General features: G+C 45.3%; 1 protein-coding gene across 3 annotated transcripts in view; it reads left to right on the top strand.

The window, feature by feature from the left end:
• Cph (BCL11 transcription factor chronophage) overlaps window positions 1-24,145 on the top strand; it is a 63,126-nt gene that overhangs the window by 32,462 nt on the left and 6,519 nt on the right. For 2 of the 3 annotated variants that reach the window (XM_089476148.1, XM_018016934.2), the window contains 2 exons: window positions 17,566-18,015; window positions 18,073-18,435. In XM_089476148.1, coding sequence (XP_089332274.1) covers window positions 17,566-18,015; window positions 18,073-18,435 — 813 coding nt within the window. Of the gene's footprint in view, window positions 1-7,538; window positions 9,009-17,565; window positions 18,016-18,072; window positions 18,436-24,145 lie in introns of those variants that run through there. The other variant, XM_018016932.2, reaches the window with a different exon arrangement.

Consider the following 24,145-nt stretch of genomic DNA (forward strand, 5'->3'; position numbering starts at 1 on the left):
TGCTGCTGCTGCTGCTGTATTTGGCATATTTGCAACGTGTCATCCGTGAGTTTCAATGCTTGAGAACATTTTTAGGGCTCTTTCTTTTTGCTCATATGCTGCCCCTGCCCCTGCCCTGGTCCTGGCCCTGGCCCTAGCAGTGCTGCTGCTGCTGTTCTGCTTCTTGCTCTTTCTTTAGATATATATATATATGTACTTTTTATTGCCAGCGAATGTTTTTTGGTGCGTGAGAAAAAGGATTAAGAATTGTCATTTAGAGGTGTCTAACAAAGCCATAGCCGAACCAGCTCAATCTGTGTGCGAGTGAGCGATGGAGGCAGCTGTGCCTACCACAAACACAACCAACTATATAGAAATGCGCCTCGAAGCTAATGATAGAAGTGGAATAGCAATGCACGCATGATGAAATCTATTTAACTACATTTTGAATTGGTGTTAAAAGTTGAGCAAAGGATTGAGATAGGAGCAAAGTCTTAACTGTATTAATGGAGATGATGATTGATTTATCATATTTATTTATGTTATTTATTTGTGCTAGTTCAATCTAGTCTCTACTGTGACTGCATAAAGAGTAAAGTCTAAATATTTCTATTTTTTTATGCAATAGCAAAATAAGCTAGATCAGCTGCTAGAGATACAGAGAATCAGTTCTAAGATTCAATAAATAGAGATGTATGACAAAGACTAGGTACTAAATACATTTAAATTTATATGTATTATACATATAATAGCATGATATATATATTCATAGGCTAGATCAGCAGCTAAAGATACAGAGAATCAGTTCTAAGTCTCATATTGACCAAGCGCCCAATCGACGCCGGAGCTGCCCCTGCGTGGCATTCGAATGTTAATCAGGCGAATCAATTGCCAAATGTCAATTGAGTCTGGCTCCCGGGCGCATGGCTAGCCCGGTCTGGTCTGGCCTCCACGTTGGCCACGATGCGACGCTCCCCACTGCCCACTCGCTATGGTGCCAGACGTTCTGCTAGCTGCTGCTGCTCCTTCTGCTGCTGCTGCTGCTGTTGCTGTTGCTGCTGGCCAGCGATAAGCATCAAGTTCTCACGAACTCGTATTGTCCTCTTCGAGTTGCAGTTGCAGTTGGGAGCTGCAGTTGGGCGCCGCTGCTGCACGAGCGGACGTGGGCAATACGGCAATTAATGCGCCCAAAACGCTGATGACAATTTCAAATTTATAGGCAAAACTTGAGTTGGCCAATCGAGCGTGAAATATGAGCAGACGACACGCCCTGACAAAAACAAAAACGAAAACAAGAAAAAAATACTAGAGAGCCCCAAATAAAAACGTGAACCTAAGTCAGCTCCAAAAACATAAAAGCGGAAGCGTGGCTGACGCAAACAGAACAAACACAGCGACTGTCATTCGCCCATTCACTCAATCCGTCAATCGCGAGCCACCTTGGAGGCCAAATTTGGTTATGCTGTGTGTGACCCAATTAACCAAGCGACTCTTCTGATAAGCGTTCGCCTCTGCCAGACATTCCTGGGCGCATGCGCAGCCCGTGTCTAAATGCTTTCCCCCTCTTTCTCGCTCTCTCTCCCGCTCTGCCTGTGCTGGTTGGCACACAGATGCGGGACATGTGGAAATCCAAAACCTAATTAAATTGTAAAATGAAATTAGCTAAATTCATAGAACGCAATTTAACCCTTTTTGGCAGCCCGCATCGCAGCGGCGCATGACTCAATAATGCATTCGGTCTGTAACTATTCGGAAAATGCATTCACAAATTTAAATTCGTTGCGCAGATGCATTTCGATAAATCCACAAGGGCCGAGAGCCAATTTTGATTAATGATCAGTTTTACTTTACTCTCGATCTGATTCGCCGCACATGTCATAAAGGGTTGCAGCGGCAGTCAAATTTGATCAATTCGATAAACATATCGATACGTTATCAGCTTACATCAATTCATAATTGATGATAATTTCGATATTAACATCGAAGGAATTTGTTATCTATAGGAAATTATAGCAATTCTCTAACTGCTTCAGTCCTTTAGCCGCTTCTCGTTTCGGCCTGGCTGCAAGAGCTGCCACGCCCACCATCGCAATGCGGCAACAGCTGCAGCTGCCGCTCGCTGTGCGACACTTGTTCGATCTGCACTCGATTGTCATCAGTTGTGGTCGTTTACCCGAATGCAGTTTATATTTACGATTGCGCACAGCATCAAAACAAAAGGTGTCCATGTGTGTGTGTGTGTTGGTGTAGGTGTTGTGACTAGTTGCACTCACCCTCAGCTGGGCGCTCACCCTCATCGCTGCTTGAGAGCAGCTACTGTTGTGGGCGTTGCTATTGTTTGCCGGCATGTCCTTAGTGCCAGCGCCGTTGTCCTGGCCGCTGGTCAGTGACAAGTTGCGGCCACAATGGGCCAACAACAGCGTTTATTGCGTGTAAATCATTGTTGCTAGCAGCCCGAGGCCAGGGCTCGCTCATTTGCCGGCCCATTAGGGCAGGTAAGGAACTACAAATGCGATAAGCACAGATTTACAACACGCGAATTCGAACCGACTTGGTACAATCCGACTGTGTTCGTCCTCTCTCTTTTACGGTTTCATTCCATGTGTTTCAAAGTGGCTCAGCTCGAGAGTAAGAAACCATTACAAATCTAACACTCTGATTGAAAGAGCGTTCCATTCCATATGTACCAATGTAAAGCAATTCACATAGGGCTTGACAGGTCTTACATTAATTCAGTTACTGATTCATATCATGCGTTCCAAAGTGGCTCAGCTCGAGAGTAAGAAAGCAGGACAAATCTTACACTCTGATTGAAAGAGTGTTCCATTCCATATGAGCAAATATTTCATCTATTCCATTTCACTGGACTGGAAATCTGATCCACTCCAAGTGTTCCAAACTAACTAACTAAATATTCCACTACATATATTTTCTTTCAAATGCATCATTTGATGTATTCTAAATGGACTTACCTAATCTGAAGCTTAGACATTATAGTTTCATTCATAGCGTGCTTTCCCGTTTGCTCTCGTTTTCATTCCATGCATTCCAAAGCTAACAATACATACGTCGACAAATCCAAAGGCAAGAGATGTGTTATTTCATTCTTTCTGTTTGCATGGCCCGATTGCGAAACTGTTCCATTCCACGTGTTCCAAACGTGCCTGCCCTCAACGATTGCTAATCGAAAATGCTGCCCACGTAGGCGAAGGAGGCAAGGAAAAGAGGTCTTAAGACGTTGCCCGACTGGGTTAACCGATACTGCGGCGCATGGGGCACGTCCACACACGCCGCAGATGCAGATGAAGATGAAGATGTGTCACTTGGAGTAATTGTTGTGACCCTCTTCCCCCTGCCACTGTCACTGCCCTGCCCCTCCGCTAGGCAGCTTATTTTATTTTATTTTTTTCTATTTTCATTTTCGTTCTTGCGGCGCACATTGAAGAAAGTTTTCTGTCTCCGTCGGAGAGTAAATAGTGAAGGGCAAGGGCGCAAAGGGGAGCGGGGAGGGGAACAGAGAAACGGGCGTTGTCTGTTGTCTGTTGGACATGTGCAGCATGCGGCTTTGTTGCCGTTGTTGCCAGTCTGTGCCTGGGCAGTTGCACAATCTGCGTGTCAATGCGTCGCGTCTTGATCCCATCAGCAACCGAGACGCTCCCAAGAGACCAACGCAAACAGACCCAAACTCTGACGGTGTATGTGTGTGAGTGTGTGTGTGAGTGTGCGGGTGTGTGCGATCGTTTGGCATGTCCAATACGCTGGACGCTGCTCAACGTGCAGCTATTTTGGACACTTTGTCTCCGTCCAACTCCATCCGAGATATCTGTGTAGCTGTATCCGTATCTGTATCTGTATCTGTATCTGCATCTGTATCTGTATCGGTGCGTGTTTTGTATCTGATTGTTAGCCTCTGCGTCTTTAGTTTGCTTTCTTTTTCTTTCATTTCATTTCGTTTCATTTTTTGTGCCTCGGTCCCATACGTGCGCCTCAGTTGTCCGGTGTCGGCCGACCTGTGTCCACGTCCAATGACAACATTTCATCATCATGATTATGAGGATGATGATCATCCTGCTGCTTACCATCGGCACGATGATCTGCACATAAAGCAAACGGAGCACCTACAACAATAATTGTCAAAAACACATTTGACGAGCGCTGAATGGGCCTCCAGCTCGAACTCGAGCTCGGACTTGAGAGTTTTGAGACCCGGGTGTGTAGAGACTCAGCGACTCAGAGACTCCCTCGCCACTGTTTATTATGCATGAGACTCAGTTATGACACGTCTATTTCCCTCTCACTCTTGCCACCTCTCTCTCTCTCTCTCTCTCTCTGTCTTGGCCTCCTTCATTGTTGCTGGGAATTAGCAAAGCGACGAGCACTTCAAAAGGAAAAACCTATATGGAAAGAATAAAAAATGTGTGCATGGGAAAGCTGATTGATACGCCTGATTATGACAGCAGCTAAACGAATTCTCCAGACTTAGGTCCTGCACAGGTCAAGCAGGTTACAAAGGCCCGCAGATAGGCCCATGGAAAGCAGAGTCTTGCTTCTTCTTGAAATGCAGCTCAAATGATGTTACAAATATTTCATGAAATAGCAAAAAATCAACCATAGTTCTATCATTCTCGCTGTCAATAATTGTATTAACTATGGAAAATCATTAAATTTATTATAATACATACCTTGAATAGATCTCAATACTACATATTCATTATATAAAATTTAAAAAATCTATAGAGAGATATTTTATTTAGCTTCATTTTGAAATATCTTTTTATGATTCTAATTTTTTTTTTATTTACTTTTTTTTTTGTGCCTAACGAACTGTTTTTATGTTATAATCTTTCAAGTTTTTCGAAAAACCGTTACACTTTTTTGCTTCTCAAATTACCAAAACTCTTTTTTTTATTATTTTACCCCATTTATAACACAGTTGCCAATTCCTAACCATTCCATCCTGAGATCTATTTGGTTTGCTCAAATGCGCAGCATCTCTTGGATTTCTATCTACAACACGCAACGGTAAACCAAGACGGAAATTATGCAAGAAAAAAACTATAAAAAAATAAACAAAAAAAAAAAGCAGTAAAGAGTTAGGAGCTGGTAGGGCTGGCACATCCTTTCGCTAACCCGATTCGAGTTCTCATAAATTTTCCGTTAAAAACGAATGCATTTTTTTGGGAAGATTTGCTCATTTAAACGAAAACTACTGGAAATAGTGAAGAGAAAAAAGTTGAAGCTCCGATGTACATAGGGAAAACGGGACACAAAGAACCGGAGACGACAATTGCCCGTCTTGGGTGCTTGGCCTGGGACGCAGCTCCTGTCAGGGTGTGTTGTCCTTTCTTTAGCTTGTTTTCTGTTTTTTTATATCGGGCTTTGCACCCAGGCAGCAATAGCAGTAGCAGCTTCTTTTTTTTATATCATTGTTGAATTGAATTAAAAAAGCGACGGTAATCAATGCGCAAGGACAAGTCGCGCACAGCCGGCGAGGGTCCCGGCTCTGGGTCGTCCTGCCTAAATCAAATGCAAAACCTTGTCTGCCTCACATGTGACAACGGCTGCCCTGCTACCTTCCCTTTTTGCTCAGCCTCATTCCTCTGCATATTTCATATCTTGGGAAAATCTTGGCCACCACCCAAGGAACCCAGCGACTGACAGTCAAAAAAAAAGAAGGACGAACAAAAAAAACAATAAGAAGTAGCTCACAGGGCAAAAAACAACACAACAAGGACACACACACACACGCGCGAGCAGGACACGCACGCGGGACATAAAAAATTAATATAAAAAAATTTGCATAGAAAAAAAATGCCGTTACACTCATACACACACACATACGCACACACATCTGACGTCTGAGGGGTGGAGAGGCCAGCCTGCGCCTACCTGGCCAGGACACACGGCACAAAGCAATTGGCAAGGCAGCAGCAGCAGTAGCAGCAGCAAGGAGCTGTCGATCCACGAGTGAGCACCCTCGGGGTTGCAAAAAAAAAACGAAAAAAAAAATGCTGATGGAAAACAACTCAAGAAAAAGAAAAACGAAACTCTAGAAATCAGGCGTCGATCAGCAAATTGCATAAAAAATTGCAAGGCGGCTCTGCCTCTGCCTCTGCCTTCTACCCCCTACTCCCTACTCCGTACTACCCCCTACCCCCTGGCAATATTTTCCATTTCCCATTTCCATTTCGCATTGAATGGCATTTGATTAAGCGCACAAAGCGGGACACGTTTTTTTCGTTCTTTCTTTTTTTATTATTATGTACGCTGCCTGGCAGGACATTAGCAGCATCCTTTTACACGCTGCGCAGCTCACGCAAGACGTGACCGTGGCCTACCCCTAGCATTCGGCTCGGCGCCTGCGCAGCCGTCTCCTGGGCCAAGGCGATTGCAAGAAATGCGCGCGCAAAAAAAAACACACAAAAAAAAAAAAAAACATTTCTTACCCCCCGAAAAGGATTAAGCTATAGTAAAAAAACACACACACACACAATCGCACAGCACATGCACACACTCACAGAGCAGCAGCAGCAACAACTGTTGGCTGGAAATTCTATGGAAAAGTATTACGGCATCCGCTGCCCGCTAACTGTGCATCCCGCTCGCTCTTGGGCGAGCTGAGCATCGTCTATTATTAGATCCAGATCCAGTCGGGGCTAACGGGGCATCAAGAATTTCGGGGCTGGCCGCCACGCTTATTGCGCAGCTTCCATATGGACCAAGCGCAAATCTCTCTCTCTCTCTCTCTCTCCCTCTCTCTTTCCCTCTCTTTGTTTATAGCTGCGCAGATGCCTCAACACTGCGCAGAGGGCAACAAACTCAACTCAGTTGGATGCGCAATCCAAGGATTCCCAGCTCTACATCAAAGATGCTGCCAGCCAAGTGGAACAGCCTGAGCATGGGGCTACCATTGGGCTATGACTATGTCAAATATACGCAATAGATGCTGAGACAGACTGTGACTATATGTATGTATGACTAGTACCATATATACAAGTTATGCGGACTCTGGTACTAACTGCTGAAGTGGAATAGCTCAGGAATATCAAGAGATTAGCTCACTTTGCTTTGCTATCTACTTAGATAATGTTTAACAACTGCGGGGCACTAACTTTCACTTGCATCTGTAGTAGTTCTTGTGAGTGTATAGATAGGTGTACAGCACAACTTATATAGCCATAAATCAAAATTCTATGTACATATATGGTATTTCTATTAAAATTCATTTCATTTATTCAACATCAATTAATAATAATAAAAAATAAATAATAAATAATAAATAATAAATAATAAATAATAAATAATAAATAATAAATAATAAATAATAAATAATAATTAATAAATAATAAATAATAAATAATAAATAATAAATAATAAATAATAAATAATAAATAATAAATAATAAATAATAAATAATAAATAATAAATAATAAATAATATATAATATATAATAAATAATAAATAATAATTAATAAATAATTAATAATGTAATGCAGGCTCGCTTTATAGACAAACCATATTTATTTGTCGAACTGAATATCTAAAATACATTCCAATAACAATAAAGATGTTTACATTTATAATATAATATATATTTATATATATTTATTCACTTAGATGTATTTTCAATATATTTGAAAAGTCTGCCATCCATTTATGTTTAGGCATATTCGAAATATCTGTCTAATTAGAATTGATATAACCTTAACCTGATAATTTCACCCATATTTGATACCTGAGGAAATCTCTTTATTTTATGTTTTTTTTTTTTATAAATTCTTGGAGATCTGAATGTAGAACTATGTCAGATTTTGCCACTGATTCGCTCATTTGCTCGACTCAATCTCTCTCTCTCTCTCTTGCTGCCTCTGTCTCTGTCAGTCAGCCTGTTGCCTTTAGATCTTCAGTTATCATTTGCCGCTTGCCTCTTCCTGCTGCTGTTGTTGTTGTTGTTGTTGTAGTTGTTGCTGTGTAACAGCTCAATTGGCGATGGGTAGACGGCGAAAGGGGAGGTGGGGGAGAGCAGATAGCAGCAGGAGCGCCAAACAAAGCGAGCGACGCTGACAGCGACGCTGGCAGCGAACGTTGGCAGCAGCAGCGCAGTTGCTGCTAGCGCTGGCGCTGGCGCTGGCCAAGGGAGCAGAGCCGCAGAGTCCAAAGATGTTTTCATCCCCCTTTTCTTAGTCGACGTCCACTCGCAGCACACACACACGCATGAGTGTGAGTAGTGCGAGCGAGAGGCAAGCAGCAACTACCCCGTGTGTGTGTGTGTGTGTGTACGTTCACACACGTTTTTTTTTTTGTTTTTTCTCTGTGTGTTTTCTCGTGTGTCCCGCACACGGACCGAGGGCAAACGCAGTCCGCAGCACACACTCACTCACACTCACACTCACACTGGCACAGAGACGAATGCAGTCACCGTGCTGTCGACGCCGACGTCGACCGCACAGCCTCAGAGACTGAGAGACAGGGGCAGGACCGTCGACGACCGTCACAGGAAGACTTTCGATTGTCAGTCCACGTGAAGCCTCTGTGGGGTCAACAACACACGCGCTCAGCCCGTACAGACCAGAGGACGCGCTCAAGATCCTGTTAGGCTAAACGACAAAAACTACGTAAAAACGCACTCGACGACATCGAAACAGAAACCGCATCAACTTAACCGTTACACGTGCGAGAATTTTGAATACGTTCCGAAGTCGAGATTCGTCTCGTCAGCTCGTGCTTTTTTTTTTTTTTTGTTGGCTCCGCACACAGCGCAGGACACTTGGATTACCTACGATCGTGTGTGTGTGCAACGCGGTGCCTTGATAAGAACTCTATCAATATATCTATATTTGTATATCGGTGTATAGAGATACCCCTATGTGATGTGCCAAAAACTGAAACACTGACCAAACGAATATTCCAACTATCTTAAATGACACAGTGAAGTTCCACAAGCTGAACAAAATAAAACAACAAATTCCACAAAATGTACAACAAAATGCTGTCGATCAGTGAGGATCATGGATTCCGTTCGCTGAGCCGTAAGTGTACCAAAATAATTTCGGAGCAATGCTAGCCCCAGAGCACGGGTGTGAGTGAGTGGGTGGGTGGGGAGTGCGTGGCAGTGTGTGCTTGCTTATCAAGAGGCAATGTTGCGCGTAATAAGTCGCGCTGAGATAGACGATCTTTCAAGATAGTTTGCAGCATTTCCAAGAATTCTTCACCTTTCCGGTTGTTCGGCTCTTCTTGTTGCCTCTTTAATCATTCGCCGTCCTCCACATGGGAGACGCAGCGACAGCGAAGCAAGAATCGTGTGCCTTCTTTTTTTCACGTTCTTTTTTTTTTCTTTCTGTACTTTTGATAAGCGCCCGTTACCGAGCAGAGCAACAACAACAACAACAACAACAGCAACAGCAACAAGAACGCCCGCACCCACACAATCTGAGATACATTTATGTGTACCCAGGTCTTATATGGCATAGACCCAACCTATCTGCTATACATATGTATATATATGAGTGCATACATATAGACATTCTTATATAGATCGCGCCTATTTACATATGGCATGTCCGTTGTTGTCGTTGACTTTTCGGGTGAATATAAAGCAAGCGCGTCCCACCACAGAATGCAAACACAAATACAAATACAAATATTTTAGCGACCTGGAAAAATTAAAAGTAAAACCTCCACATTACAACATTGTCGCAAGCGTGCAACAACAACAACAACAACAATAACAACAGCAACAACAGTCTCTTATCACTGACAATAGCTACGCTTCATGCCACTAGGCAAACAGCGGTCCAGGTCTTTTGGACTTGGCCGCTCTGGCTGAAGCCTTCGCATGGCACTGCCACGCCCCCGCAAGCTCACGCCCTCAGGGCAAGCCCAGCCAGTCGGCTGATAGCGTTTGCAGCCGTTGGATAGTTGGCACATGTACAGCTGCTGTTATCGATAATGTTATCGATGGGCAGGCATAGTAATGCCATTCCAGATGAATTGCTCTGCAATGAGAGTCCCATTATTTATCGATAATTCGATAAGAAGCTTAGAGCTCTATGTTGACTTGGCTAAGAAATCATTGCTCAAATTACATTACTGCGTTGTAGTTGCTGCGATACATTTATCGATAATTTTATGCCTCTGTCGGCTAATTTGAAATGTAACTGAAATTCGTATGGCTTGACTTGCGCGTCGCTGTGCTCATTTCCCTTGTACTTATCAGCAGCGTTTGCCTTGGCTATATAGTATATATCGGTGTGTGTGTGTGTGTGTGTGTATGTAGTCCAACAGTCCTCGTATGTTGTGTGTGTCCAGCTTTTGGCTTGACACACACATTGCTCAGTTTATTGTTGCTGTGTCGAGGCATATAGAGCACAATATATATACACACAGTGTAAGTGTGTGTGTGCGTGTGTGTGTTTGAATATGTGACCACATTTAATGCTCGCTTCCAGGCCGCCTATATTTGCATATGGCTCATTCACTCAACCTCAACCTGGCGGACTGTTTGTTTGTCCAGATACACACACACACACACACACACACACACACACTGGCATGGGGTTATGTTAGCGGCAGCATGGGGCTGTGAGGATGTGGAGGGAATGGGCACGAAGTCGGGCAGCACATGCGGGTGTTATCAGCATTCAGCGTTTGGCTTTTGGCTAACCGCCGCTGCGCCACCCTCGCATGCAGCCAGTGTGTCGAAGCTCCCTCGCTGCCCTTGGACTATGCCATGGGCACCTGGCCACCAGCAGCAGCGGCAGCAGCAGCAGCGCCATTCCTGCTGGGGCAGCAGGAGGCGGAGAAGGAGGAGGAGGGGGCGAGCACCAGGTAACAACAACGTAGGCAAATAAAACCAAATTTGTATGCTAAAACACTTTGCGATGAAGGCGATGGCAACGCCGCGTCGCTGGTCGCCAGCTAGCTGATAAGGCACCCACACACACACACACACATACACACACCGACACATAGAGGCAATTGCATGTGTGTTTGTTGTAGTTTCAGCTGCTCCAAAAATGAAATGAAAGAAACACCTTTAGCCGCTGCCAGCCGCCAGCCGCCTGCCTGTTGGTTATCCACGTAATTTGTTTAAACAAATTAAGGCATTGCCCCCTACCCCTGCCCCTGCCCCTGCCTCCTGCCCGCTGCCCGCTGCCTGCCGCCGCGCCTTCACATTGCATGAGTTTTCAGCTGCCTGACGTCGCTTTGTCACTGTCAAGCTATGTGTGTGACTGTGTCCACTACACACACACACACACACACACACCTTTGTGGGGGCGTATGTGTGTGTGTGTGTTATCGCAATAGCAACGAAAAATTTCGAATTTGTTTAACCTTTTTTTGTGTCTGTCCCGCTTCGTTGTCAGTGTTTTTTTTTTTTTTGTTCGTTAACTTTTTAAATGAGCTCAAGAAGCAGCCCCGTTGGCCAAAACCCAACAACAACAACAACAACAGCAGCAGCAGAAACAATAATAATAATAAAAAATAATAAAAAACAAAAAACAATACAATAAGGCGACAACAAACAAAATGTGGCTCAGCATTTTTAAATATTTACACAGCATTTCTTTTCAACAACAACAACAACAACAGCAGCAGCAACAATAACTTGTTTTTTAGTACATAATTTATTTGTCTATAGACAACGACTCGACAAATGGAGCACTCGGTGTCATAATAAGCTCTGCTTCTTCTTGCATTTCTTCTAACCATTCATAATGAAAGGAAAACTTTGAAGCGAAAACTTCCAGGGAAAACAATGATGCAAATATATAAAATTAAATATAGAGAGTACAGGTATATGAAAAATAGTAAGAATCTCTTTCTCCTACAATAGAGCGTGAGAGAAAGCAGTTCGTAAGCTTCTTTTTTTAATATACTTATAAAAGTGCTAGTTGTTTATTTCTTGATCCTCAAGTGAATTCGGATTCTCACTAACATTGAGACTAAGAGAAAGTGAGGAAGAATCAAAAATTATATTGCATTTGCAAAGCTCATGGGGCTGATTTCAATTACCAAATATCTAACTATCTATGCATCTATTTATCTATCTATAAATATCGATGAATATGAATGTATATCATGGCTAAATATAAGTTATAAATTTTAAAAATAGTTATACATTTATATTTATTCAATGACTTCATATTTCATATGTCATCGAGCAGCTCTCTGAGAACTTCAGCAACTCTTGCATATTTTCTACAATAATATTTAAAACTGACTTAAAACGGCATTTTCATTTCATAAGAAACTGCGAGTGGCAATCTCTTGCAGATATTCCTCAGCTCTCTTGAGCACTTCCTTTCGACTTCCTTATCAAATATAGCTGAATCGCATTAGACTCCTGCCAGGCCTTGCTCTACAGCGCATAGAACTTTAAAGGGCTTTAAGCTTTCGCTGCGAACTGTGCATAGGTATATAGCTCTGGGTCTGCATGTGTGTGTGTGCGTGTGTGTGAGCTCATGTGCTGCAGCATTCGCGCTGACCTTCCGCTGGGCGCACATCAAAGCTGCTGCAGTTGGCGATTTTCTTTTTCCCTTTGCTTTTCTTCCACGTAACAATTTTCCGCTATTTTTCAGTCGCCATTTTTCATTTGGTCCGCGCCTGTTAGTGCTCATGTGGGTGTGTGTGTGTGCGTGGGCACCTAAAAACAGTCGTCCGTGTGGCGCTCGCCTGGTTTTTATGGCCAGCCTGGTTTCCAGCTAAACGGCGACGCGCAGCCAGCCTCGACTGGCCCATAACCTTTTTGGCCATAAAGCGCGTCCTTTGCTCCACATGTGTGTGTGTGTGTGTGTGTATGGATGTGCATGTGTGTGGGTGTATGGGTGGGGGCATAAATTAGCACAATCAACGTATTGTTTTCTGCCTGTGCCACGCCTACAACAAAAGCAGCAGCAGAAGCAGCCGCAGCTACGGCGGGGTTAGCAGCAGCAGCAGGAGGAGGAGGAGGAGGAAGGAGAAGCTGGAGGCAGCATATGGGAGGTGGTTGGCTTTATGGGGTTGGGCTGGATTGGTGGGGCAGTTGCCGCAGCGTGCAGTCAATAACATGAAAATGTTATAAATAACAAAAATAGGAAGTGTGAGAGCGAGAACGAGAGAGAGAGAGAGAGAGAGAGAGAGAGATGTATCTGTATCTTAGACTGTGTATCTGTAGTTGAGTCCTGCTTGAGTTTCATATTTGTGCCTGCCTGATAATTTGCGCAAAAGTCCTATTAATATGTTAATTCTTAATTGTGCTACTTCCCACACACACACACACACACACACACGCACGCACACCCACTTAGGCGCATATTAATAGCCGCAGGATAGTTTTATTTGTTTCTTTTGCCAGCAGCTCGTAAATAAATCTTAAGCTGCGCGGTTAACAAATCGACGCACTTCAATTTATTTATTGTCTCTGCGTGTGTGTGTCTCTCTGTGTGTGTGTATGTGTGAGAGTGTGTGCATAGAGGACTGGGGGCGCAGCTGAATTAATTACACATATGCGATGACATCACAGACATTTTTGTGCGAAAAATTCAAGAGATTTTCGAAACTGTTTTTGGCTGTCAGCGCAGCTGGTCAACTGAGAGGAGGCGGCGGCGGTGGGGGTGGGGTTCGATTGGAGGGGGTGCTGAGCGCATTCGTTCTGGCTGCTTAAATTGCTGTTGTTGGCTGCGCCTTTGTTAGTGTTAGTGTGTGTGAGTATGGTGAACCCTTTTTAGGTCGTGTCCTTTTTGCCCTTTTGTGCAGATAATTCAATTTATGAGCTGACTTTATGAAATATTCGCCAAATACACGTGAGCTCACTCTCACTCACACTCACTCTCTCTCTCTCTCCCTCTCTCTCTCTCTCTCTCGTTCTCACACAGCAAGAGTTAGAGCTACCTTCTGTTGACACTTGTCAGGCGACTGTCAGCGTCTGTCTGACATTTGACAGTTGCTGGCACTTTGAACACCCTTTCGATACACCTTTTTGGCCAGCAGCTGCTGTCGCAGTCTGCTGTTGCTGCAGCCCTAGCCCCCTCCCCTTGCGCTCGCTCCTAATATTGCAGCAGACTTTTTGGAGCTGTCAATAAGTTTTGTATATTATTTATATTTACCTAGTTTTTGCCAGACGCGCGCGTTAATCTCTCGCCACACACGCACACACACACACTCGCTCGCATCTAATCTAATCGCTTAGTCAAATAGTTACGCCCCCCTCGACTCGGTTACCCCTGTCCAATGCACACAGAGAGAAACTCAAGCACTCTCCCTCTCTCTCTCTCTCTCTCGCTCCCTGCCAGTCCCGAGTTAGCGCGAGGCAACGCCTACAACATGAAAGCAGGTAACAAGTCTGTTTTACCTGCCCGCTGGCTGTCCACTGGCCAATCGCGCAGCAGCTAACAACTACCAAAAACTACAACAACAGCAACGACTACCAACAGCAACAACTGACAGCAACAACAACAACAACAGCAACACATGTTTAATTCATGGAGTCAGACAGGCGGCTAATTGCGTCCTGCGTCGATTTCACGCCAATGATCGCCAATCAATAAATAAAATACCCAACAGCAACAGCTACAACAACAACAACAACAACGACAACAGCAACAAAAAATGGGTATAAAAAAGCGAATGTCAATAGGCCAACGAGGGGAAGCGAAAGCATATTCTTTTTTCCTCTATATATGTTTTTTATTGTTGTTATTATTGAAACAGAAACCAAAAGCGAAAAGTCAGCAACGTCCAGCGGGCAGCGGGCAGCGGGCAACGGGCAGCGGGCCAAGGTCCGCCCAAGCAATCACAAAAATTACCCAAAAAAAAAAGGAATATATATAAACATATAATAATAATATGAGCTAAATAAAAGCATGTGTGTATGTGTGTGTGTGTGTGAGGACCTTGTTGTCACCCTGTCGCAGGACAATCAATTGATAAAAAAAATAGCAAACGAGCGGGCGGCAGCTGTGGGTGGGGGTGGACACACGCAACGAGACGGACAAAGGACGTGGCAAAAAAAAAAAAAAAAAAAAACAAAATAGTAAAAGAAAAGTTGAGCAACGCTTCGGGGCGCATTAGACGATATATGTGTGTGTGTGTGTGTGTGTGTGTGTGTGTGGGCAACCGCAAATTGTTCAAACTGCCCAAACAGCAACAACAACAACAGCAACAAACTTGACAAGTGGCAAACGACAGCGCGTCAATAAATATTTCTTGTTTTTTGTTTTTCCTTTTTTTGCTATGAATGTTGCGACAGCTAATTGACAAAGTCAGGCAGCTCGAGCAGGAGGCGGCGAGGCTGGAGTTGGGCTGAGGTGGGAGAGGGCTAGACTGTAATCCTGCAGCCGAGCAGCGGCTGTGCGTAATAAAAGATGAGCAATTAGCTTAAGGGCGCAGCCAAATGTGAAGCCAAAGGGAGGGAGACGAAAGCGTAGAAATAAATCAATAAGTAAATAGAAATAGAGATAGAATAGGTGAATAGAAATTAGAGCAGTGCGATGTCTTTAAAATAATTACATATTTAATCAAATAATATATAATGATATAACATATAATTATGTAAAAATTATAAATAAAAAAATATAATAAAGTAGCATAAAATATAATAAATAAACAAAAAATTCTAAATACAATAAAAATATAAATTTAAAAAAAAAGAGAATGTTATGATTAGAAATAAAGTAAAATTAAACAGTTTTTAAAATTCACAAGTATCATAATATATATTTTTTATTGGACTTAAATATTTTTTTAATTTTGAAAACATTTTTATTCAATTTAAAAAATGTATAAATTAAATAAATAAATGAAATAAACCAAATGCTCAACATTTTCTATAATAAAATAAAATTGAATAGTAAAAATATAAAAATAAATAATTAAAACAAAAAGCCCTTAAAATAAATATAGATAGTATAATAAATATATAGGAAAACACAAATAAATAAATTTCTTGAACAAAAGACAAGAGACAAATATTTCTCATACATAGATTCCATTTTGTGCTTAGCATTTCATAGGAGCTCAGTCGCAGCTTCGGCTTGATCGGCTCTGAATTGGGTCAATTCGGTTGCGGGTTTCGGGTTTCGGGATTGACAAAATGTGAGGAAAACTTTGTCAATTTGAGAACATTTCAATCGGGTTTTCTTTTTGCATAGACAAACCCTTGTTGGTCGCATATGCCTGACGGCTAATCTGCTGCTGCTACAGCTTCTCCCGCCTCTCAGCGACTCCTGCTCCATCCCCCTCTGCTTGAGTTTAGTTGGTGCGTAAAGTTCTTCTTGCTTGGTCAATCAAAATTCATCGATAAATTACCAAAAGTTGCCTAGCCCCGAGGGCAGGCACAGCCATAGCTGCCCCGGCCGCTGCCCCTGTCACTGCTACTGCCTCGGCTGCGGTCTCTGCTGCTACTGCTGCTACTGCTGCTGCTGCTTCTTCTGTGGCACAAACAATCGGCAGCAATTTTGGCGAGTTCATTGCGACTCGAATTAATTGCAGGCGCCTCACAACATTTTTCGGCATTTCGCTGGAATTTATGTGCACATATATCCACACACACTCGCACACACATGCAAATAGTGCCGAGCAGGAGGGGAAGGAGGGGATGAGGAGGTGTGGGCATAGATTACATTCGATTGAGTGTGGTTTTTGCTGGGGTGAACTTACCATTTGTCGCTTTATTTGGGCGCGCGCAAATACATAAATTAGCAGTGCAAGCGAATCGATTCGCGTAATACTAGCCGACGTCCCGGCCCCGCCCCCTCCCCCGCCGCCCACGTTTCGAGCCCAGCAACTGCAGCAGCAGCAGCAGTACGCCCTCTTATCAGCGCCCAGAGCAGTGTCCATATGTAAATAAGTGGGTAGCGGCAGGAGGAGGGGGAGTACGAGCAGGAGCAGGAGCAGGAGGAGGAGGAGGAGGAGGCTTTTGGGCAGGGCTGTCATAGCATTTGGCATTTGGTCATGGGTGCTGCCAGCTACAACTTTGCCAGCGTAAAAACCCAACCAAATTGCCAGCCGTAAATTGTTGTTGCAAATCAATTGTGACACATCCAACTAAGTGTGTGTGTGTGTGTACGAGTGTGTGTGAATGGCAAGCCAAATGCCAAATGCCAATTGCCAATTGCCAATTTGCAATTAATATTTACTGTGCTTAATGCATGGAAACTCTGATTAGCGAAACTTATCGATAAGTTGCTGTAAATCGATTGATACCTTTATCGATATTGATTTTTCGTAAGCTCCATTCGTCCACTCCAAATGGTAGAGACTCTGCCCTAGATGTGAGACAATTATTCATGGCAGTCGAGCGGGAATCGCTGCCATAAAAGCTGAAAACGTAGTGGAGGAAAAGTAGATTAGGCAACGGGCGTGCAACCACCCGGCGGAGAGCTCATGTGGTTAGCTTGGCGGCGCATTAAGCCAGAATTGATGGCCAACTTGCGATGGCCATAAAAGCGAGAGGCGCTGCCCAAATTTATGAACTGCAAGTGCAAAAGTGTCACACAGCTAACAGCGGGTGGTGCGGGTGGTGCGGGGTGGCTCAGCACCAGAGTCGAATAACGTTGGCTAAGCCGAGAAGACAAAGAGAGTAACCAATTTGTTTGCCCATTGCAGATTCCGACTCGACAGAGAACGATGCGGTCGCCGCGCAGGACATCCTCACGTGCGGCGCATGCCAGAAGACCTTCGCGCTGTCGGACATTGTCCGCTTCATACAGCACAAGGTGATGCAGTGCAACAAGGAGAACTACGGCCAGTGCACCACACAGGCGCCCAGCATGGATCGCGATGCCGACGAGGGCCGTCCGCTGAGCCTGGTCAATCGCCGTCCATCGATATCGGCGCCAATCACAGGTCGCAAGTCGGCTCCGGTTGGTGTGGCACCACCCACCGCAACCGCTGCCGCTGCTGCGGCCACAGCTGCTGCTGCTGCGGCGGCGGCGGCGGCTGCTGCGGCCGTTGCGAGCAGCGCAGCGAGCGGCTCACGCATCCACACACCACCGCCCAGTCCGGCTGATCTGCTGGCGGACGGAGCAAGCAGCACGCCCAAGCGCCTCGTGGATGGTAAGTAACCCAGCACAGCTCAGCGGCCCATGACTAACCCTTCCATGTCCTCGACAGAGAACGACAATACAACGCCCAAGGCGGACAGCGAGGCGCTGCCTCTGCAGCCGCACAGTCCACAGTCCGGCGAGCAGGACGTTCACATCGGACGCGCTGCGATCGAGGACTGCGCCCTGCTCGACGACAAGCCAAAGGTCAAGCAGGAGCCCCTCGCCGACGACGAGCTGCCGCAAGAGGAGCAGCAGCTCGACGAGGAGCAGCAGCAACAGCAGCAGCAGCAGGAGGAGCAGCGGGAGCAGGAGCGGGAGCGAGAACTGGAGCAGTCGCAGGTGCTGCCAGCGGGCGACGAGTGCCAGCAGCCGCTGGCCAAGCGACCCAAAATGGAGCTCGTCGATGCCGAGGCCAACACGGTGCATACAGGTGAGCAGCGGGCCCACATTCTGTGGCATGCTTGTTATATGCGCATATTTGCGTAATCAAAATTAAAAGCCAGAAAGCCACCACCCCCTGCCCCCTGAACCCAGCCACCGACCATGCCCATGTCCATGCCTTGCTTTAGTGACCAGCGCCAAAATAAAAATTAAAAAAAAAAAATTAAAAATTAAAATCAAGATCAAACGAGGCGGCAAAAATGTGCACTAAAAAATGTGTTTGAAGTGCGTGTGTGTGTGTGTGTTACTGTGTGTATGTGTGTGTGTGTCAAAGGATGTGCATTCGCGGCTGCCCATAAGTCCTTGCTGATCGGGCCGCGGGGCTGCTGAGCGCGCGATAAGCTGCAGCTGCATTATCACAACAAAGCCCCCTTCGCCTACGGCTCTGACTCTGCCCCTGTCCGTCTCCCCGTTCCCATCCCTATTCCCACATTCAGCATCGCTCAGGACCTTTCTGACCAATTGCGCTGTAAAACGCTTTGTCCTGCGACACAGAGGGAAAAAAGTAAAAAAGCAGCTGAGAGAATGTCGAAGGACATGCAGTAAAAAAATGAGAACGTGGGCGACATCAAAGCGCAAAACGGCTGATAAAGCTGAAGTGCAGCAGGACCAAAAAGGACACTCGGACAACAGGCGAGCGCAGAGAGTGAGAGAAAGAGAGAGAGAGAGAGAGAGAGAGAGAGCGAGCTTCGATTGTCACGCGGCTGCTGCTGCTGCTGCCCTTTGACTTTGACATTTTTCAATGCAAATGCTGCGAACGATGAAGCTGATGAAAAGCCAAAGCCCAGCGCCAAAAGACAGCAATAAAAACAATAACAAGGACTACGGCCATGGGAGAGAGAGGGAGAGAGGCAGTGGAGTTATGGACAGGTCAAAGAGCGAAGAGGGAAAGGATAAGCCCAACAGGACAGTGAACAAAGCAGCAGAAAGCAGAAGCTGTAGCAGAAGCTGTCAGCAGCCACAGAAGTCGAGCTGCCCTCGAGGGTAATTTAAAGAGGCAAAGGAATGTGCGAGAGAGAGAGAGAGAGAGAGAGCAGGAGAGGGAGAAAGAGTGGGTAAAAAAAACCACTTGAGTGGACAAAGGACACAGGACACTCGAGTGCGAATGTGAATAGGAACGGGAATGGGAATGGGAACGGGAATGCGAATGCGAACTGGATTTGACACACGCACAAAGGCGAAGAATGCCAAGAAGTTGCTAAAGGGGTTGAGGCAAGGCCCAGGGGTCAGGACTCGGGGGTCAGAAGTCGGGGCGCACGTTGACCATTGAGGCGGTCAGCTTGACCAACGGAAGGCGCGCCACGTGCCGAGCGGGTTGAGCGGAGTCAAAGGTGAGACGCGACAAGCCACGCGACGTCAATCGACAGGCGCCGTTCGAGTTCGACTTGATTGATTGAGTAATTGAATGAGTGAATAGATGAATGAGTGCACAGCAGGTATGAGTGCAGTTATTCAGTTGCACTTAGTAACGTCTCTGAATACTAATGATGCACACTTTTGAGTACACTCATGAATACTTACTACATGAGTGCATTCCATCATTGAAATTGAGTGATTGATATAAATATTTAGTTTTTGATAATTTGTCATTATCGAATTCATGATTGCTTATGAATACACTCAAAATACTCATGATCCTCATCATTGAAATTGGAAAGTGTTTTCCATATCTACATTCCTGAATACTCGTAAATACACTGATGAATAAAAACTTAAAATCAAAGAAAATATGTCAGGTTTTTTATTTCCTTTCCTAGTATTTACTCATGAATACTTATGAATATATTCATAAATATCTGCATGTGTATAGTTGATTCATTTATCATTATTTTGCTGACCTGCTCTTATGTTCGTTGTCAGCAATGCGCTGGTGAGTGCACTCATGAATACACTCACATGTTAGTTAAACCTGTCCAAGTGAATTTTTCGCTGATGAACTTGCCTAAGCCATCAGCGCTTGACACTTGATGCGTGTCATTCGCATTTGAATGCCGCATGCGAGTACACACTCATACATTGTCGCAATTTAACCCTTGAACTTTGCGCTTTTGACACGGGCAACAGCAACAGCGACAACAGCAGCAACAGCAACAGCAGCGACAAAAGTTAACAGCAACAAAGTTGTTTGACTCCTGACAATGCAAAACTGTCAGCACATCAGCGCAGTGGCCGCAGATACAAATACAGATACAGATACACATACAGATACAGATACAGTTGCAGATGTATCTGTAGCTGTCACGTTAATTACGCATTGTTTGACTTTTTTCATGATTCGTATTTTTCTGCTCGCATTCAAGAATTGCTGCTGCTGCTGTTGCTGCTGCTGCTGCTGCGGCTGTCCTCGCATCCAATTGTTGTCCATTTGGTAATTATAAATATGAAGCGACTGCTGCCATAGCTACCACACACGAATACACTCACACACACACTCACACACACGCAGAAGCAGAGGACTCGCTGTGAAAAACTGTCAACAAAATGGGGGGAAAATTTAAATATTTGTTGCGCAGCGCGCGAATGTCACGAAAAATTTTTTACACGCTTTTTACGCTGTTCGCCTGTCAGCACACATGTATGCGTATGTGTATGTGTGCGTGTGTGTGCGAGTGTGTGTGTGTGTGTGTCATGTTAATTATCAATTTGCTGGCAAAGTTTCAAATGCACAGCGTGTCGCGACCGCAGCAACAATGAAAAACCATCAGCCGAGAGTGGGTTGAGTTCTACCTTTATTTTCATTTTCATTTTCAGTTTTTTTTTTCGGCGGGGGGTTGGGGGTGCCGCACGGCACACAGGTCGCACAGGTCAGCCAAAAGGACAACAGTGCTTGAACCCATTTTATCAATACACAGCCTCAGCCGCTTTCGCCTGCCCCTTGCCACCACACCCCTTCCCCCTTCCGCCTTTCCCCTCACCCAGTCGACCACTTCTATCCACTTCCAGGCATTCAGTCAGGCAGTCCGCTTTTCGCATTCACCGCACTCGCATTCAATTATTGACTCATGCTGGCACTAAGCCAGGCATTAGTGTCGCCCCCTTTTTTAAATATGTGTGCATAAAATAAAAGTGCCACGCCTCCGGCCGCCTCGGTGTCGAGCCACCTGCTTGCCATCTCAATATCGAAATCAATGGCTAATGCGCTCGGCTCATGCAATTCCACGTCCACCCACAAAAAGGATTACGCGCGCGCCTTTCTTTGTGCCACAACAACGACAACAACAACACAACAAAAAAGAAGAAGACAAGAAAAGGATATACAGCGAAAGGCTTAGGCAAAGGTCGAGCCATGCAAATCGCCGCAGGAGCCCGCAGGACACTCGACGGCTGCGTTGGCAACATGCGGCAAAAAGCTGCAACAATTATCCCATTACTGTGCAACCCTTTTTTCAAGTGTGTGCGTGTGTGTGTGTGCGTGTGTGTGTGTGTGTGACTGTGTGGCTGCTGCTGCTGCTGCTGCCCACCCGCTGACCTCTCGTCCTTTGCCTGGCATTGCTCATACGTGGCGTTGTCCTGGCGCACTTCCTGGCTCCACTTTGCAGCAGGCGGTCAATTTGCCATTTCCTGGCTCGAGACGAGCCGAGACGAGCCGAGACGGGACGCGACTTGGCTTTTCTTTGTTTAGCTCGCTTCCGTCTGAGCTGCTTTGAATGCAGTCACTCGGGTCACTTGAGCGGGAGCTGAAGCTGGAGCTGGAGCTGGAGTTGGACTCCCAACTCCCGCAGGACAATGCCAGCGGGCGAGCAGCAGCAGCAACAGCAGCGCTCAACGAGCTGCCAAAATCAGAGCGTGCCAGGCGCAGGGCAGACAACAGACAGGCAGACAGACAGACAGACAGACAGACAGCGATACAGACATTTAGACAGGCAGGCAGCAGTTGCGTCTGCCAGGACGTAAAGGATGCGCGCTTGGCGCGTGCGCAACGCGCGTCTCTCTAAATGCCTATAAAAAAAAAAAAACAACAAAAAGTAGGAGCAGTTGGCAAATGCCGCACGTTTTTCGACAACTTTTGCCTCGTTTTTTATGACAATCATGATGTGCCCGAATGATAATGATCATGAGATCCCTAACAACAGCAACAACAGCAGTTGGCTGCCCCCTGTGCAACCCCTAACCCCTGAGGAGCAGCAACCCTTTATTTGAGAATCGAGTTATGTGTATCTGTCAGATTCATTTGCATTTCCTGCGGCCCGCATCAGGCCAGGATTTTGGGCACAAGAGATCCGCCTGCCCTCCGTCCGCCCTCTCTCGCCAGCAACCCATTGATCGGCATTGTCCTTGCGTCGGGGTCGTAGCCAAATCATGTTCAGCACGCTCTCACCTTTGACAGGAAGTTAAATATAAAAAACAAAGAGGAAAAAAAAAGAGAAAACGAAAACGAAAACGAGAAGCTGCAGCCGCGCGGAACGTCATAAAACCAACGAAAAACTAAACAAAAGAAAAAGCAAAAGTGTAGTTACCTCATCTCTCTCCCTGTCTCTATCTCTCTCTCTCTCTCTCTCGCTCAGCTGTTGAGCTCAACCTTTATGGACTCGTGCGCGACATGCGTTTTCCTCCTCCAGCTCCTCGCTCAGTTTCATTTTCATTTCCATTTCCATTTTCATTTTCAATATTTTTTAAAGCGTCATTTAAATGCAAAGTGCGTTGCACAGTTTTCCACAGTTTTCCACAGTTACTGCTTCTGCTTCTGCTTCCTCCCCGCACCCGAGGGGTAGCTGGCTTCTAATAGAGGCGCATTAACACCTTGTTGCCCGCATGGCCAGCGTCTGCGGTGACATGTGTTGACCTGTGCAGCAGCAGCTTCCATCGATTAGCCCCGTGCCCAGTCTGTGCCTCGTTGGCTACGTGCTGATACCCTAACCCGGGCAGGGCCACAAAGGCCTCCAGCCTGGCCTGTAGCTATTCCATATATAACATACATATATAGATAGAGAGATGGATTCGGTCTCCTCATTTCCTCATCTACTTACTCTAGTTAGCTCTTGGCTATGTTGAGCTTAGGAATTATTCTTTGTTAGCTATTCTCCCACTCTCTCTCTCTCTCTCTCTCTCCCCCTCTCTCTCTCTCTCTCTCTCTCTCTCTCTCTCTTCACAATCTCAATCTTCATTCTTCAATAGAGATGTGCCATTCTCTTCCTCCTCTTTTCCTTATCTAGTCTCATCGTTCGTTTCCTTTGCCTTAGCGTATTTGCAATTCGTTTTCTTGCTTTGCTTTTCGTTTGCTTCGCTTTGGCTCTCATCGCTTCGCATCTTTTTACTATTATTATTATTATTATTTTTGCTGTCTTCGGTTTTTTTTTATTTTTTTATATTCTTGGCGTAGCAAATTTTCACATTTTCACATTTTTCATTTTAAAAATCGCATCTGTTGCGTTCTCCCCCGCCTGCGCTCCCCCAATTGAACCCTCGTCGATAGTTATGGCCACATGTGTGTGTGTGTGTGTGAGTGTGTGGATGTGTGGGCTTGTAATTTCCGCCGCAGGACATGTGGCTCCTTTCGGGTGGTTTTGGTGGTTTCTGATTTTCAGTGGCGTTTTACGGTTTACAGTTTTCGGTTTCCGTGGCAAATTAACAAACGTCGCGACAAACCGCACGGCAAATCACATAAAAAAAAAAAAGAAGTGAAAAAGAAGCAGAAACTATTACGATACATGACATGTGTAGGTGTGTGTGTGTGTGTGTGTGTGTGGGTGTGTTTGGCA

This window comes from Drosophila arizonae, chromosome X (assembly GCF_054131065.1).
Source record: "Drosophila arizonae isolate 15081-1271.41 chromosome X, UAZ_ARI_1.0, whole genome shotgun sequence".
NCBI lineage: Eukaryota > Metazoa > Arthropoda > Insecta > Diptera > Drosophilidae > Drosophila > Drosophila arizonae.